The sequence below is a fragment of the Cuculus canorus genome, chromosome 3 (assembly GCF_017976375.1).
Source record: "Cuculus canorus isolate bCucCan1 chromosome 3, bCucCan1.pri, whole genome shotgun sequence".
Taxonomy (NCBI): Eukaryota; Metazoa; Chordata; class Aves; order Cuculiformes; family Cuculidae; genus Cuculus; species Cuculus canorus.
In genome coordinates this window covers 81,577,470-81,595,895 of record NC_071403.1, presented here as the reverse complement: position 1 = coordinate 81,595,895, position 18,426 = coordinate 81,577,470, and the positions used below count along the sequence as shown (strand labels likewise).

At 36.8% G+C, this 18,426-nt stretch overlaps 1 protein-coding gene across 7 annotated transcripts in view; it reads right to left on the bottom strand.

The window, feature by feature from the left end:
* PLCB4 (phospholipase C beta 4) overlaps nt 1-18,426 on the bottom strand; it is a 205,358-nt gene that overhangs the window by 29,915 nt on the left and 157,017 nt on the right. For all 7 annotated transcript variants that reach the window (XM_054062739.1, XM_054062738.1, XM_054062737.1 and 4 more), the window contains 9 exons: nt 17,143-17,284; nt 16,426-16,510; nt 16,080-16,204; nt 14,034-14,085; nt 11,681-11,783; nt 9,781-9,945; nt 6,752-6,956; nt 2,249-2,337; nt 1,654-1,804 (listed from right to left, as the gene is read on the bottom strand). In XM_054062739.1, coding sequence (XP_053918714.1) covers nt 1,654-1,804; nt 2,249-2,337; nt 6,752-6,956; nt 9,781-9,945; nt 11,681-11,783; nt 14,034-14,085; nt 16,080-16,204; nt 16,426-16,510; nt 17,143-17,284 — 1,117 coding nt within the window. The remainder of the gene's footprint in view (nt 1-1,653; nt 1,805-2,248; nt 2,338-6,751; nt 6,957-9,780; nt 9,946-11,680; nt 11,784-14,033; nt 14,086-16,079; nt 16,205-16,425; nt 16,511-17,142; nt 17,285-18,426) is intronic.

Sequence of the window (18,426 nt, the reverse complement as noted above, 5' to 3'; positions counted from 1 at the left end):
AATATTCAGATGCTGTGAAAGAAAAAAAAAGGAGGGGTGGAAGATAGGCAATCTCCTTAGGGAACACAATTTTTATTTTCTTAGAAGCATAATTCTCCTCAATTATATGGTACTAACATTAGTCCAGTAAATGAGACTGGAACAGACTTAGGCACAAATAAAGGCTGAAGTTATCAAAAACAGGATTCACTTGACTATTCCTGAAAATCAGAGAATAAAAAACCTCCAAAATTCTTGTTTATTTGAAAGCTTTCCCTAGACACCACTGTACCTTTCTGGATACATAATTTCTAATAGCAAAGTGAGTTGTATATTCTAACAAGGGTAGAATTAGTCAGATCTTAAAAACCTATAGAGATAATAACACAAAATAAGGATCGTTACACGGGATATAAAAATGTACAGCTCTGTTTTAATATGTAAGAATATGGATAAAAATAGTTGCAGAAAAGAATTTACAATTACCGAAACCTTAGTTTCAGTCCAGGGCTGCACCAGGCATCCTGTGTTCTAAACAAACTTCCTCAGGGTTTTATTTTAAAACGCAGACTCACCTACTTTGTTCACCAGGTCTGATCCCATGACAACCAGGAATTAGTTGCCAATCCCAGCAAATTTCATGCTTAATTAATGCAGAATAAAACTAATATTTGTGCATCTTGGTGATGATACATGAAATATGAAAAGACCTCACTACATAAAATCATGGGGGGAAGAACTTTGATAGAGTTCAGATGCCAGAGATGACCTGTTTTATTGCAAAAAGTGACTCCAGAGAAATGGAATCTTGTTTCTCAATAGATCTCTTCACATGTGTATTCAGCCATGTCTGATTAAGTTTAAGAACAAGAGCAGTCAGTGCTCCTTTTCACTCCTATCAATCTCTTTGGGCAAGGTGGATGAAAGAGCGTGACCTAGATTCTAATTCTTGTGGCCTATTAACAGAAATATTGATTGTGTTTCATTCAGCTGTACAAATTTGTTTTCTCACTTAATCTTCATTACCTGTGAGGATACATAAGAAACAAATAATCCCATTTGACTCTATAAGATGATTTTGTAGAGTGAATGGTGAATAGTGCAGAAAAAATACTTATTCATTTATAAATGAGCACATTCAATATGGATTTTTTTACAATAAACATGCCATTTCCATAATCACTACTCAGAGTAAAACCACACACTGAAAACATTCCTAATTGTTGGGAAATCTCTACAGAATCCAATCAATTCTAAATACCTTTAATTACATAAATCTGCAACTCTGCCAAGGGATTTGTGGAGGGAGGAAAAAAAACAGGAGAGCTTCTGTGGATTATATCAGAAAATAGTCATTCCTATTGGCATTCCTCCAGTAGATCTTTAGTAAACTACTTCCACAGTCATGCAGGTTACTACTACTGGCAGTAGGTATACAGCTACACAAAGAGATCACTTAGTAACATAAAGCTGTATTGGCTTTATACAGCCATTTTATCAATATACAAGATTTATTTGCCATCAGAGAAAGACCACTCTCAATGGCAAAAGAAGTTACCTTCTAAAAGAGTGAGAATGAATAGAACTGCAAAACTAAAACTGAGTAATATGTACTTCTCTGTGACTTTCTGAATCACTTCAGAACTGAGGGAGTGGCTCATGATTTTTGTCTACCTTTCTTAGCGTCAGTCCCAGATCCAAAGCCTGCAGTGGTGCTTGGTCGAAGTTCAGAGCTACTCTGAGGTGTTACATTGGCTTTGGCATTATTGGCTTTTCCTTTTCTATCATTCTTTGAAGTGTCATTTGGTACATCAGCTATATCACTCTGAAACAAACATTCACATCACAATAATTTAATTGTTGTTTTACCTGTAGTATAAAAGTTGGGGTATAGGAAATTTCTGAACTTGTCTACTTTAAACGTAATTAAGAAAATTGCAACAAACTTTCAAACAACACTATAGTCAGTAAAGTATTTGTAAACTATTTTAAATGGCTACCTACTAAAACATGGCTCTTTTCTCATCTTAAAATTTCTACTTCTAAGATGATTTCTACTTATTAGTATGATTCATGAAAAGTCAGTTAGTGAACGGTGGTTCAGCATATGTTAACTAACATAATCCGATGTATTTCAGAGCAGAACAAGGAGGCTTATATTTGAAAATGAGAAATGATAAAGATAATATGCATCAATTGAAGAAGGAAGAGTTTACTTAAAAAAAGGAACATAGCGTGAACATAAACGGGCTGTGTTTGTCATACTTACAGTTTCGATACCCATAGCTCTCATTTGGTCTGCTCTTTTTTCTGTGATAGACAAAAATTTCTTTGGATCTGATAAAGCATCCACAATATCTGTAAGAAAAAATAACCAACTTTTATCACCATCAGAGTAATATGGAAATCAGTCTTCTTATAAGAGCTTTATTCTACCCCTGTTGTTATGAACCATGGCTTGCAACAATATTCCAGCTTTCCATAGTGAATGTGACAGGACTGAAAGTGCTCACTGCCACAGCTCTTGAACACACCAGGTACATGAATCAGTTTATAAAACACAAAGGAAGTGGTATCGATCTGGTCTCTTACTTAGGAAAAACACACTGACTCCATCAGACCAAAGTTACCTTAATTTACTCCTCAACGACACTACAACTTAAGACCAGAATGGGATCTCCTCAGCCACAAAGCACTAACAACTTTATCTACTGGTTATTTGAAGGGGTGCTGACTGACTTGAGACTGCAGTGAATTATAGAAAATGTCGTTACATTTACTAGCTAAATAGCAGTTTCAGATGGATGGTTAAAGTAATCAAGAAATCTGTCCTCACTTGCCTTTGTGATGTTCCATGTCTGGAACATGACAGACTGTGAAATGGCTTTTTTAATGAACCACAATGACCAATATTTGAATCTTGCACATGATACACTACCACTAGCGATAACAGGATATCATAGATTATTGAATCTGTTTTCCACATGCAGTAGTGATAAATGAGCAAGCATAGATTTACAGAAAGACAGCCACATGAATCTTTATCTGCAAATTAAATAAACCTTTTCCATGCTTAATTTCAACAGTCAGAGAATTCACAAATGGCAAAGGAGGCCCACTACAGCGAGAAATGATTTTACAAATTTAGCTGATTCAGCACCTACAATAACAATGCATTCAGAGACCACAGCGGTGATCTGTTTTGATGTTCCCTCTGAAACTTTAAATTCAGTATCACGGAGAAGAGGGTCACTGGTCTCAGTCAATCAGCCTGCCTTGTCAGAGCAGTAACTTAAGAAGTCTGAATGCTGCAGTCCGACGACTCATCGTTAACTAGAAAATAAGGTCATTTAATTAACTCATGGTTTTTGTCACGACCATTACAAGCACCATGGACAGCGCTTCCCTGCAAGGAAGCTGTTTCATTGCAGAATGCTGCAAAATTTTATTTTTTTGCTGTTTATGAGTAAAAGATAAATGCTTTTGTACCCGTCGTATTCTAGATGGTCTCAGTAGCATAACAGACCATTATTTCTGCAATTACAGTTCTGACACTCACAATTTTCATCATAATTCAAATTTTGCCCATGTTTCAAGTTAGCTTACAATGATGCAAGACGGAGAAGCTGGTCTGTAAAAATACCAAACTTATCAAAACCTTTGGAAAAAAATCTGCTATCCTTCTTGTGCAAAACAGGGGCTGGACAATGCCATCGCCCTTCCAACCTAAGCTGTTCCATGAAACGTTCCTCTCAAGTCACCGGATGCACTTCTCAAGCAAATAAAACACAGACAAGGCTTCCATTCCAACAGAAGCTGTATTACCCTTAAAAAAAGTTGTATTACATGGCATTGGCCTTGACAGCTCTGTTTATCTACACAAATAGATTGTCTTCAATAAATGTCGTCACCCAACAACGTCTTCTGAAATTTACTTAATATAGAAAAAAATGATGTAGAATTTATTTCCAGCCATAACAATGGCCTGGTAGCTCAGCATCAACTGTTCCCCCCTTCCCTGACCTAGTAAGCACCAGTCTTTTTGTCCTTGGCATGCACTCCAAGACTACCCTGCTAACACAATGCGTCATTTGAAAATGGAACCTGACTATCACAAGTTTCAAGGTAAAAATGACTAACATGTTAGGGTGAGCGTGACCTTTGCAAATTGTATTACTAACAAAACAAGCACATCACCAAAGGCTCATCATTTCTACTAGGGAGATGTGAGTCAACTGCTTTTCACATTGTCATTTGTCCTCTGCTTACATTTATCTTTCTTCTCAGTGAGGTAAGGTGGGGGTGGGGAACGGCATTTTGTAGAACAATCACAATTTAATATAAACTAGGAAAATCACTGGAAGAGTACATTACAGAGGACTCTAACCGCTAACCTAAGAACCCATGCTTACAGGCTTCTATTATAGAAGCCTCTCTTTGGAGAATGCTACTTCATTTGCATTGATTTGCACCAGTATTGTATTTTATTTGGAACACAGTAGCTAATGCAAATAAACTACAAGAAAATACTGAGTTATATGAAAAATAAAATTACACATCTTTTAAAGCCTACACTGCATTACCCATTCTACTTGTTATTTGGTGCAAGTTTTTAAATCTTACTCATACAGGTTAAATGAAGGAATAGAAAAGAAAGTAGGCAGCTATTGAATTGAGCTATACTGTCTAAACTTTAGGTTTGCTAAAAAACCCATGGAGATCCTAATGACAGCTCATAAAACAATGAGAGGTTCACTGCAGATGGTACGCCATTAAAAAAAACCACGCCAACCGAATACTAATGATTCCACCTAAGTGTCAAAAGTTATTTCCCAGTTGTTCATCATGCTGCTTGTTCTATGAGAAAAACGACTTGAGATACATCAAAACTCTTTGGCAAGGGAAAGCAGAACTAGTAATTGAACCAATTTTATTCAATGTTAATATGGAGTCTGTTTTTCCCCAAAGTGACAATGAGCTAAAAGAACCAGTTCTCTCATTCTAGTAGCATTTTACTGTAATGATACTGTCACTTAGGGGCAGTAATGTTTTTCTATGTCCTCACTTCTACCAGATAAACCACCTATAGAAACGCTGAAAATATAGTAGATCAACCAGTGCTGAACCGCACACAATTTGCAAATTCTAAACTGGTGTTCAAATTCTGTTTGAAAAACAAGTCTTTCACTTCTGAATTTGTACAATGCAGTTTAAAGAAGAAAATAAAAAAATATTTTCACCCTACATGACTGACACGCTCAGCAGCTTGAGCCACATCAAATTCTGCGAAATTTAATTTCTACTCTTAGAAAAAGTGCAATATCATTCAGAAAAACAATCCAGAATATCAGAAGCAAGTTCCTAGTTTAGAAAATATTTTAATTGATTCATTTGCTATCAAAAGCTTAAGTTCAGGCAAGAATTAAAGCACAAGCTTAAACACGTCCCTTAGATTCACGGATGAATTACTGCCTTGAGAATCTTAAGTTTAAGCAGAAGCTTACATTTGTGTCTGAACAGCACCCCTGAAGTTAAATACTGTAGAAGAAACACACTGTATGAAGGCATGGTAGTGCTTCAAGACTCCAGCTGATTTGCCAGCAATGAGGATTTCACATATGCACAACACAAACACTTCTGTAAATGCTTAACATTTTCCATGAAATATTGTTATGGAAGTCTAGGCCTGTTCATTTTCTTAAAGCCTGGAAAAACACCCATACACACAGACTTGGAGATAACACTAACATACTAGGTAAGCCTTCCCTTTCTTCAGTTTGTACTATGGAAATGGCACTCGTAGAAGTGGCAGTAATTCTTTGCATAGACAGCAGGTTTGAATAAATTTTTGCAAAGAGCAACACATCATTTTTATCAATAACATTTTATGAATCAACTCTAAGGTGAACTTGATTTTTCTGCAGTCAGAACACTAATATCTAGTGCAATTTCTATATTACAGTTTCAAATGGCTTACATAATGCCTAGTGTACAAACAAACTTCATCTGCAGTGAATAAAACGTTTCCCAAAGGTACATCCTTATGGTGAACTTACCCATTACACTGATTTAAGTGGCGTAATGATTATTCTCACGTGTTTGTTTCCACCCCTGTGTGGCAATGTGCTACCGCTCAAGTATAAATGATCACGGCCCTGCCAACCTGATCATGAAATGACTTGCATTAAAAATTACTTTTCTGACAACCCCAAAATAATTAAGCCACATTAAAAACATGTAATATTGTGAGGGAAAAATGCAGAAAGGTTTCGGACGCTAAGTTATTTCACTTTGCCCATTTTTAGAAATATGCCAATATTCTCAAGAACAGTGTTTTTCTTTGGGAAAAAAAAAAATCTGGATTCTGCATCAATTGTTTATACCTATAGGCCAAACAATATAGCTAAAGTACATGTCAACCTTACACATACCTATGTCAGAAAAAATATAATTAAAAAAATAACAAAAGAATAATCTTCCTAAAATGTGAACAGAAGAAATACAATTGAGGTAACTAGTATTAGCTTTTTTTCCATTTTATTTTGTCATTTAACAGATACATATCACTATCATTTATATTGAGGCAGGCGCTTGGTCTGAAAGCTGAATTCTTAACTGAACATGCAAGGTTTCCAGAGGTAAAATACTAATTTTTTCCAATCCTCCAGTTTTGCCTGTCTGCCTCTAGGTGGCAAACTGGCACTGCAGTACTTCAGTACTTCCACACCAACACTCAAGATCTACGAGACACTGAGATGCAGGTTTATCTTACCTCCAAAACCATCAGGCACATATGTTTTAAGCACAATGTTGCAGAAAACCGTTGGAAGAGAGAGTGGTTTGTTGCCCTCATTCCGAAGTGAAATGTGTCTGTAACCTGCCTGCAGACCATCCAGTGGCAGGATCCTCTGACCAATCAACTTATTATTGTCATCATATACTGCTATTCTTAGGACAGCAAGATCAGGAAGGATAACCTGGAAAGCCATAAAATGAAGAAATTCAATGATTTTAATAGGAGTACAACTCTTCCCACCTCCTATGTTTGAACTATTAATTTGGTACGCCAGAAGCAGACTATCATCACTGTAAGACAATGTAATTCTCTTCAAACTGCAGATTTTGAGATTAATCTTCCCTAGAAAATCTTTATTTTCACCCTAAATAATTGGTAGATTTCAGAATACGCAAATCTTGCATCTTACAGTTAGACTAGTTAAATATTTTGCATATTTATTTTTCATCACTGAAGATTGGTGACATCAGTAAGAAGGCAGGTAAATACTATCTGGGAAATGACAGATACAGTGGTAATCAAAGGGTAGATAGTGCTGAAATAGGAGGAACCATAACAGAAAGATGGGATTTGGGATGTAATCAAATGGACAATGAAGAATGAAAGAAGCAAGCATAAGCTGATGGGGATGTATGCTGAACTATGTGTTCTGCAAAGGGAAGAAGCAGGCAGAGGTGATCAGGACAGCTTGACAAACCTGCTGAAATGGCATGCTGCCTGCAGAAGTAGGTGTGCTGTACTCATGACATGAAGGGCACATGGTATGCATGGTAGGTAGGGATGCTGCCAGCTCTCTGCATCTGTCAGCCCCCATCTGGACTGACCAAAACAGTAACAAAAATATTTCCTGCCTTCCCTGGAACAAAGGCACTGCCTCTGTGCATGGAATAGTGAGGAGAAGACAGCCTAACTGAGAGGTGCAGCCTCTCTGCCAGCCTGCCTTGCCTGTGCACTGGAAAAGGTCTTCCCACTCATTCCCTACCTGGCTCTATTCATCAACGCTTATGGGATAAAAAGGAAGACCTAAGTAAACTGCATCTACCACCTCCCTTACTTTCCCCGTCACTCTCATTTTAAGTCTTAGAGGTCACAAAGTTAAGTATGCTATTGGTCTCTGAACCCACCTGAGCTATTCATAGATATGCTCTCTACTTGATTATAACTCAGCACTCCCAGCACAGGTTATGACCAGCACTCACCCCGTTTTCCCCCTTATACAACAGAGTGACAACACAGAACTTGGGTTAGAATGACCGAAGCTTTATTTTAATTAAAATAAAAACAAGAAAACATGAGAGAAGAACAATCAAACACATTATCAGAGGGCAACTGTGTAGGATTAAACATCAGCTCGAGGAGAACGTTGTAACCCACACAGGGCAGGTAAGATCTCTCCTCTACAGGCCAGAGAACGGCACATCTATCATTATATGATGTACTCAGCTATAGATTTTCTAGGGAGCAGGAGTGGGGACTATTGTTCTCTCTCCATTAATTTGTTCTATGGTATCCTGATAGGCACTTCCACTTTCATGACATTTTAGCACTGTGTACCCCATGCATTCATGTCCTCTGACTAGAATAATTGTTCCTGCTGTGTTTATGCCACTCATCTGCTTGGTCATCAATTTGTGCCTTGATTACAATGCTAAGTCTGTTACATTAAGGGCCTGAGATGAAGGAAAACAGTCTCTTGGCTGACTAACAGTAGAAGTTACTCAAGAGAATGTGTGACCATGTAAATGTTCATTGCAGAGTAGAGCAGAAAGTCCAAAGAATATTAGCATCAGCTACTGTAGCCATGCCATAAGATTTGGGTACCCTCCTTTCAGACTGAAGCTGTACACACCCTGTAATTTATGGGTCTTTTGATTAAAGAAATCAGAAAGCAGCAGATGCTGCCCATATGGCCAGCAAGCCATGGGCAGTATGATTGCCTGTCATTGTATCTAAGCATCTTCCCTCTGCCTCCTCATATACAGAGAAAAGCACTTAAAGTCACATTCATTCCAGGATATATTTTAGAAACATCTCTTGCATTAACTACATTTCTAATAAAACTGTTTATACTGTTAAGAAAGCAGATTATGTGTAATATACCCAAGCGTGAAGTGTTACCACCACTTGGCAAAGTCTGTCACTTTGGAATAAAAAGAGCAACAATTCTGCATGACAACAAAACAGGTGTAAGCAAAACAGACATTATCAAAGACGGCACTGCTAACACATGTAGTCTGGATGAAACTCCAGCTGACAGAAAAAGAAATATATATGTATCATATATATAAAGACTGAGAGATAAAACCTGAACATGGACAACTGATCTCTCTTTTTAAATCCCCCATACTAAGAAAAAAAGGGTTGTTTTTCTTCTGTTACTAAAAAAAAATAAAGAAAAAGGTACATGATGCACATGGACTACTGAAGGAGGGAGCTGGCAACACATCTGAGGAACACAGCGCCCTTCCAACTTTTCCATGTAATAACATTGACCTTAGCTTCGGATGCAGCATCTCACCTGCCCTCTGGGCTGAAGGAACAGTGCAAGATAGCAGCCACTGCCAGGGCAGGGAAGAAGAAATCTCCAAGGAATGATGGTGTCCACCAGCGGGGGCTCATTCTGAGCAGACTGCATACCTTGAACACAGGCATGGCCACGGAGGAGGTGGCTACCTCCAAGTGGGAGGAGGAAGCAAAGGGGAGGGAAAAGCCAAACAGAAACAAAAAAAATCATGTGACAGCTACAGAGGTTATCCATTAGAAAAACAAAACAAAGCAAAATAAAAAAAAAAAACCAAGAACAAAACAAACAACCTCTTGAAAGCTTATTGCAGCTTTAGATTGTTTACTGTAGTAAACAGGAACCCTACAAACCCTTTTTCATGGGAGCAGTACTTATTCATGCGAGCAGTCAGGCTGAAGCAGGGAGGAGTAGCTCAAGTGAGCAAGTATGCTCATGTGTAAAAGGGCTGGCAACCACAAACTGTGCTTTCCAAATGTCCTACCTTTCGAAATACAAATGATTCTTCATTGTAAACAGGGTTCAGACCATTGTTCATCACCATGCGTGTTCGAAATTCTTTACGTATCGTGTCCGTGGGTAAACCATACATATCCACTTCTACATACGTACCAATCTTTTTGTCTGATAGGAACTGACCAGATATTACCTGCAACATAACAGCAGACCAGTAGGGAAAAGCAATACAAAGTACACAGCATTTTATGAATATTGGAAATAATGGCATTTTTTTATTGACAACAGTCTGAAAAATACTTTAGACAGAACAGATGTATTTATTTCATCATATGAAACTGGTAAATTTAGTGCTAAAATTGCACTTCTTTAGAAAAGCCTCTGTGAGAAGACCTTAAATATGCGCTTAAATATTTGTGCTCATTGTGCTATTGCATTAACAGTTTTAAGTCAGTCAGCCCAATTAGCCACTAACTCACAGATGCATTCACTATACTACTGAAAAACACGGAATGAAACAACCAGATCAGTCATTGCTGTTCCACAACTTTCAACTTCCTGTTCAGAAGCACTGTCATTTATTACATGCTTGATTACAAAGAGGTGAAAGGAAGCTATTGCTCTGCTTTCATTTAGGTAAAGGTTTTAAACTAATCACGTCAATGTAACTCCATATTATGTGTCTAAGAAGTGTAAGACGCTTAAAAAGCAAACAAACAAAAACCTCAGGTGACTCCTCTATATTTAACATTTGTTGCTATTTTACTCCAAAATTAATCTAGCCACAGCAAGTCATTAGTCCAGGGAAAATTTTTATTCCATAAAGATGATCTACTTTCTTAAAGATGGAGCTAGTGCTTTCATTACTATGATCAAGGAGGGAAGAATAGAAACTAAAAGACAACTTCACAGACCTAACCTCATTTTGAAGCCTTTTCTTTTCATGACCTAACATTCTTCCATGGAACATTCTGGACAACCAATTAAAAAAGTTATGCAGCTGAGGGGTACCATTGCTGGCTTTGGTCCACTCAACTCCATTTTAACAGAACTTATATGGAATTTTATCCTAGTTTTAGTTATGTAAGAAAAGCAATTGGCAAAATATGTGATCTAAGAACTCTCTTTAGTGGTAACTTAGAACTTATGTTCTCACCACCAGATCCCACTCGCTTCTTGGCAGTATTGTACTGTCATTAACATTAAAGAAAAACAACATTAACAAAAAGTTTTTGTTCTTCTAGAGGTGCAAACAAAACTCAGATATGCACAATGAACCCTTGGTCAGAGAGAGTTTGAAATTTCCATGCTGCACTCAGAAAGTGATAACTGAAAGGTCTGGTCTTTTGTTAAGCTGCATATAGGGTATCTGAGCAAAGAGAGTAGGAGTATCAAGTCATAGAACAGGTTTTAGAGTTGTCAGCCTCCTTCCAAAAGGTGATGGTTAACCACACTTTAGAACTACAAGAGAAGTTTAATGGACTTTGTTATTCATAGATAACTTCAAATTAAGGACCTGCATCACTTGCACCATTTTTCTCTACTTATTTTTAAAATATCCTGTCCATGTGTGCTCATATTCCTCCTTGCCCTTTGGTGACAAGTGATTGTATAATTCCATACCCTCCACAGAAATTAACTTCACTCATTTATTCATTTGTGTCAGCTGATGTAATTCAAAAAGAGCTCGAGGGGCTTTAAAATTCAGTGAGAATGCATAATAACAAACCACTTCTAATTCTATCATGTTCCACTCAGATCAAGTAAACACAGATGTCCTAGCCAGCAATAAAAAAAAACCAGTGGAAACTACTTGGTGAAATCCACACAATCCAAATATATTTTCTGTAAATATCCTATTTGTGTTGGCATTTACATGTGATTTTTGATGTGATAAGATGACAGAAGTTTGTCTATTGCCATTTTACCTGTACAGAACATGTTGCAGCAATTACACCATCTACAGGAGTTTCAGAGAAAGGGTCAAACGTCCGATCTGGTCGTCGCATGAAATCTGGTTTAAGTAGATACCTTATTTTCAAGATAAAGAAGAAGAAAATTATTCTTATATGGAAATTAAAATTGTATTAAATACAAATAAAATTGATATTCCAGCCTTGTGAACTCTCCTACAACTCTCCTACAGTAAAACATACGCTACCATTCTAGCTGAAAGTGTGAGGCAGTTAAAGGTAGCATTATGGTTGTCTAGAATACAGATAAATGCTAATCTTAATTTTGAACTACTGAGAGATGAAATCAACTCTGGATTTCAAGATGAAAATAAATGTAATGTAAACAAGGACATTTCGAAATAACTTAATAATACATTTTAAAAATATAGTGAATTATCATATGATAAAAAGCAGATGCTGTCATATGTTTTAATTCTTTAACACTTTGGAAAAATACAGAAGGCTTATTCAATTTTATTTTGTTAAATGAAGCAGTTCCACAGAGTAAGATTCAGACAATAAATTTCATCTTGAAGCTAATTTTTTCATCATAGTTATAAAACCTTGGGGGAAATGGCTGATAATGTCAGTGCTGACAGATTGTTAATTATAGTAGCATGAAAGGTACTACCATAATAACACTTACAATACATCCCTAAGGACTATACACTGGATCAACATATCAATGAAGCCGATACATGCTCTGATGAATCAAAACCCAACGATTCTGCCATCAAAATGAAACAGCAGTTCATCGCAGATATGCTGTGCTACACAACAGGGGTTCTCTTCCACTGGCAGAAGAAACATGTAACTGGAGTCATCTTGTTAATTCTGCAGCCCTGACAGACAACAGCTGTGAGATTACTTTTTATCCACCCTTAGTCTCTCTGTCGAATCACTGGTGCACGATGTTATAAAGACCCAGAGAGAATTCAGAAATAATAAATTCACAAAATGCTGCATAAATTCCAATGGAAAGAATGTCAATGTTTTCTCCCATTTTTTGATAATGCGGCTTGTGTTTTGGGAAGTGATAGTCCTTATTTTTCTTACATTTTAAGAGTGTGATTTCATAATATTTTCTTAATTTTAAGTAGGTTATGGGCAGAAGGAAAGTCTCAGAAATATCCTTAGCACCTGGCTTACGCCTGCAGAAATAAAAAATATCATAGCTAGAGTGACTCGACCCGTTTCACCAGCATGAAAACTGTAAATCAGAGGAAAAAAGAAGTACAGATAGAAGGTTTTTTACAATTATTTTCATTACCGTGCATGTTTTCTGCAATTGAAGCAGCACAATATTAATAATTCTTATAAAAATACACCACTGTATATTACTGTAATGCCAGAAGACTGACATAAGAATCATGTAATTGAGTTGACAATGATACCTGTCCTTCAGAGCACTTGGCAAAAGTGAATATGTGCTCTTTTACTAGGCTAGTGGGTCAAACAAGAAAGGAATTACAGTCTGCCATAAAAAAAGTTTTGATTTTCTTCTATTTTTCTTATTTTGACTGAAATGACCAGAGACTACACCTTTGTCAAACCCAATAGCCTCTATTCTGGAGAGTTCACAACTCATATAAAAGCATGAGTTGCAAAAAGCACTACGCTGCCCTTTCCGCAGATGAGGGATTTTACCAAGCTTCACCTACTCAGATTTTTCTTTCTGAATAAGATTTGCATTACTAAAAGAGTTGTTTCTTCCCAGGATGAGTTTGCAGATTTTAATGTGCTTCAGGACTGTCATTTCCTATAACTAACCAAACTTCTCCTTTCTCTTGATGTTAATAATCAGCCTATGCTGTTAAGGTATGAACTCAACATTTGAGAAGACTCTATCAACATCTCTTGAGCACCCTTTTTCATGCAAAAGTCATGAACAAGAACTTAAGAGAGATAAAACACTTCTGTATCCTCTGTGAAATCTACTCTTCAAGGAAAGCACACAGATTAAAAACACTCCCTATGTATCAAGACTCAACCTGTCCAAGTAAATTTAGCAACTCTGCGAGCTGTGCAATGCATTTGCATTCTGAAGCCTATCTTCAAAGAAAGATTGAGAACAGAAGCTAGAGATGTGTTTAAATAACTCTGCGTGATATTCATGATCTTCTTCATAATTTGCACACAAAGCCTCTTCATTCATCAGGATACCTCCTTGCAGGGGATAATTCTCCCCGTATTCTGCTAATATCTACTCTTCATGCAGCATCTCATTTTTCTTTCATAATACATAATTAACAGTGACAAAATGTTATTAAGACCATGGTAAAGGATTCTGATACACAGTGACAACAGTTTAAACCATATCACTTACCCGCATGATCCATTATATTCAAATTTCCCTTGATTCAACTGCATTGCTAAATCTGCCAAGAGAGAAAAAAATTTACTACTTCCTTCTGAAAATGCAAATCATGGACAATCCTTTTTGGAAAAGCGAATGAGACTGCTTGTACAGGAAAATCAGGTTAAATAAAAATTAATGCATATAAAACACACACATCTAAGAAATAAAGGAAGCAACAGGAAAATGTCAGATTTCTCCACAGTTAGTAACAGTTTTATCAACCAGCTGAAGCTTAGGAAACAGTGTCTATCTGAATTAAAACACATCTGGTAGACACAGAAGCATCAGACTGTGGTCACGTTAAGTACCTGGGATGGGATTTCCATCATCTAACTTTTAGTATCTGCAGTACAGATGTCCCCATTTCTGCTAGTGATCTAGAACCACTTTGAATAATAAAGAGATACAAGCACTTTAACAGTGCAGTTAATGTCAGTCTAAAGCAGGCATATAAAATATACTAGACGAGACATCCTAGAAGAATGTATTTCTCTACAATGACCACAGACAACTATCTCTGATGAAGCTGTCCGTATTCTCAGTGTCTTAAAGAAGACGAGATGAATATCACACTGGTTCTCTATGGGCTTAATTTAATAAAATACCACAAAAAGAAACTATAAAGATCACAGCAGCATTGCTTCATTGCTTAATTTCAACATTTAAAGCATCTGAATTCTATCCAATGCATTATTTATGGCACTTGTATAAAGACAGATAGCAAGAAAACAATAACCCCATTCCTCTCCAACCCTCTTCCAAACCTTTTAAAAATAGGTTTTCCTGCAAGTTTCCGATTACACTAGAATACAATATCCTTGTTCAGCAATAACATAGTTATTCTCTTGTCCAACAGACTCTGCCTTCAAAAGGGAATGAATTCTTTTCTCTGTGTTCTTCATTACAGAAAACACAAGATTCCCATACGCCCCTATCAGTTATTACTTGCTTTACTGGGCAGTCTTAACTTCTATTTCCTCGAATATTCTTCAGCCTAGCAGCACTGCTGGATCATAGAATACTAATACAGGAAAGTCGCTCACTTCTAATTATACAATTAACACTCTTATTTTGCAATATAAAGGGTTTGAAAATGACACGCAGTGGGCAGAGACAGTTTGGGAGAGGAGTGAAGCTTGCGCATCTGCTCCAACCTCCAAACCATGGACAGTATAGTGCTTTACAAATACTGCATCCCAGTACAGCTTTCTCTTGCTCCCTCAGCAAAGCTCTGCAGGATAAAACTCAGACTATGATCATTAAGAGGGTCTGCAGTACCACAGACACTGTTTGGGGAAGGGGACGCACACATGAAGCGGAGGCACAAAGGCACTATTACAGCTAGAAAGAGAAAATGGAGAAACCACTCTCATACATGTGTGACTGTAACGTACATGACAATTAATTTATAAATAAATAAATAAATAAATAAATAAATAAATAAATAAATAAAGCAACCCTGCCCTGTTAGTTATACTCACACCATCATCAAACAGGAATAATACATCTCCTCTCAGTTTATGCTGTGGAGAGGCATTTACATTCCCTGGCATCATTCTGTAAGCTGGGATCTCAGATCCTGTTCTCTAATGCTGAATGCATGACTAACACTTCACAACTGGTCTAGAAATGCATTTGGCACATAATCATTACTTTTTACCATCTTAATTTGTACACTCCCTCATCTTTACTTTGAAGACATGCACCCAACTGTGACAAAGCTGTGTTTTGTGAAAACAACTATTTCTCTGTAATTAATACTCTTGATTAATAAAACATTTCTGTGAGAAGTTACAGTACTCTTATTTTTCTATGAAAGGGGACGGAATTTTCCTCCTATGTATGCCTTTTTTATTACTCCTTGTCTTACGCTTCCGTAATTCCACCCTACTGTACTATTTAGCCATATGCCTGTTTCATTAAAAATGCCAGAAGCAAATCCATGGCATCTGCTTGAGAGTTACTGCCCAAGTCACTCTTTAGGATTGAGGTTCACTGGTCGTTGCTGCCTACCTGGGGTCTGATAGTTTAGTGAGACCATCTGGCAGCCAGCGTTCCAGAAAATCTGAGGCATGTAATTACTGGAATCCACGCGGCCTCCCTTTGGGTATATCCGACTCATTTGTCGTTTATTATAACTGTATAATTCATCAAGGAAAATGAAATAAAAACATCATAGAAAAGTATGGTCATATCCTGGTATCTTCAATAGTTGTTACATTAATCTTACTATTTCTCATCACATGAGCTACTTTCCCCTCTTCCTTTACGTATGTGAAACACTGTAAAAGTGTTAAGGTATATTTGTTATTTATTTGTAGCATTAATAGATAAGCGGAATGAAGAGGTGAAAGGATACTTCACAAACTCAATGGCATGGGTCTTCAAATACCCTAGTCCAACTGATTCATTGAAAGAGGACATATTATGATGAATATTACGTTCTAGAAAGAAAAGACAAGACATTTTAAAGCACTTCCATAATAATGAATCACAATTCAAAATCATGCACTATACATAATAGCAGAACATAACAAATTCTGGTCTCTTCCTGCATTATCAGTCACTTACAGAATCAAATTATACTGAAGAGAAATATCTTAATATTTCTGATTTGCCTTTTCCTTTCACTTCCTGGGAAATCAACAAAACTTTCCTTTTTATTTTAGGACAAAATTGTTATGCAGAGCCTGTGTTGTGTGGCTAGATAAGGCAAAACAACACGATAAACGGTCTAGTGTGCAATATGAAAGCATCAGCTACCTGCTGACCACTGTGATAATCATGCTTACCTTACTTTCCAGGAAGAGGAACTAAAAAAAATCAGATGGAAAGGCCTATAGAATATAATCAAGCTCAACAGCTCCATGTTCTCCCAGTAATTTAGTGACTCCATGTGGATGATCAGGGGAACAACATGCTAACCTTACACTCAAGGAAACAGATTGAAGAATATACTGTTGACAGTCATCAAACTATGTAAGTCTTACTCCATTTCTAAATTCAGGAAATGCAGAGATTAAAAAAACTACCTAGAATAGCAAATACTTTTATTTCATTCAACCTTTTATGTTACCTTCTGCTACATCGAAACCTTGAAATTTTACAGGTTGAGCATAGTTGACCATTGTTGATAAATATGGATGTATATTGGTTGTGGCACCTACATATTTGTAAGATGCCATCCAAGCTTGTTCATCTTCAACAGTTACTAAACCCTGAAAACAAAGGAAAAAGAATAATCACTGTTTGTGTGTGCAAATACTATTGTTGGAATTTTCAAATGTGATACAAAATTAAACCCAAATCTGCAGACAGTTAAAGAAAGGGCAAATTAATACAAGAAAAGTGTAAATTTAATGTCACAAATGAAGATTTATTTTCTTAATATATGCACCAAATGCTCTGAATGTTACAAGATGCATGCAAGAGGGCTGATGACAGAAAAGCTCCTAAGCAGTCGGTAAACACTGCATGATGTTAGTAGGATAACTTTGGAATAGAAGATAAGTATTACAACAGACAGCACAATGGTGGGAGATTATGATCTATTTTAGTCAAATAAATTCCTAAGAATTGTGGTTTAATATACATTTTCTGACAGCAGCTATGGTGGGGTAATGCATCAAAACACAAATAAGTTCAATTGCTAATCTTTACTAATAAAAGCAGACCAAAATATAGGGATTACAGCCTTCATTGGACAAACAGATGTCACAAGACCAACAAGAGACACAGTACCAAGCTCATATTCCTAGCCACATAAACTGATAAAAGTCTGCATCTGTCATTCACACAAAGATCCACAATACGCATAATAGAACTTCATAAGTTTTCTACAAGCAGCTCATCTGATAGAAACCCACAATAGGAAGTGCTTCTCATGTGGATCTACCCGTCCAACTTTTTCCTTTCCCTAAACCAGTTTAAAATGTTCTTTTCACTGGAAGAAAAGAAAGAAAAAGAAAGCTCTCTGTCAATCTAAGTAAACATCACGAGGCCTACTCTTCATGGACATTTTCCCACAAACACTTTTGCTTGTTCTCCTACCAGTGAATCAGTTACTGAGGAGTCTAACCTACTGCAGGCTGACAGTGAACTTCTGCAAAGAAGTGCTAAGTATATTAAAAAAATCTTACAGTACAGCTTTTCATTTTCAGAATGCAAACCACTTTGTCGGAAAGTTATCAATTATTGTATTGGGAAATAGTAAATAACAGGAAGCACTTTGCAAAGCCCTTTCACACGGAAGAAGAATACAGCTCACAGAACCCACAATACTGCAACTCAATTACTCAGGAGATGGAAGAGTAAAAGAAATGTAGATTACTTGCCAGTATTATGGGCATATACCTCTACC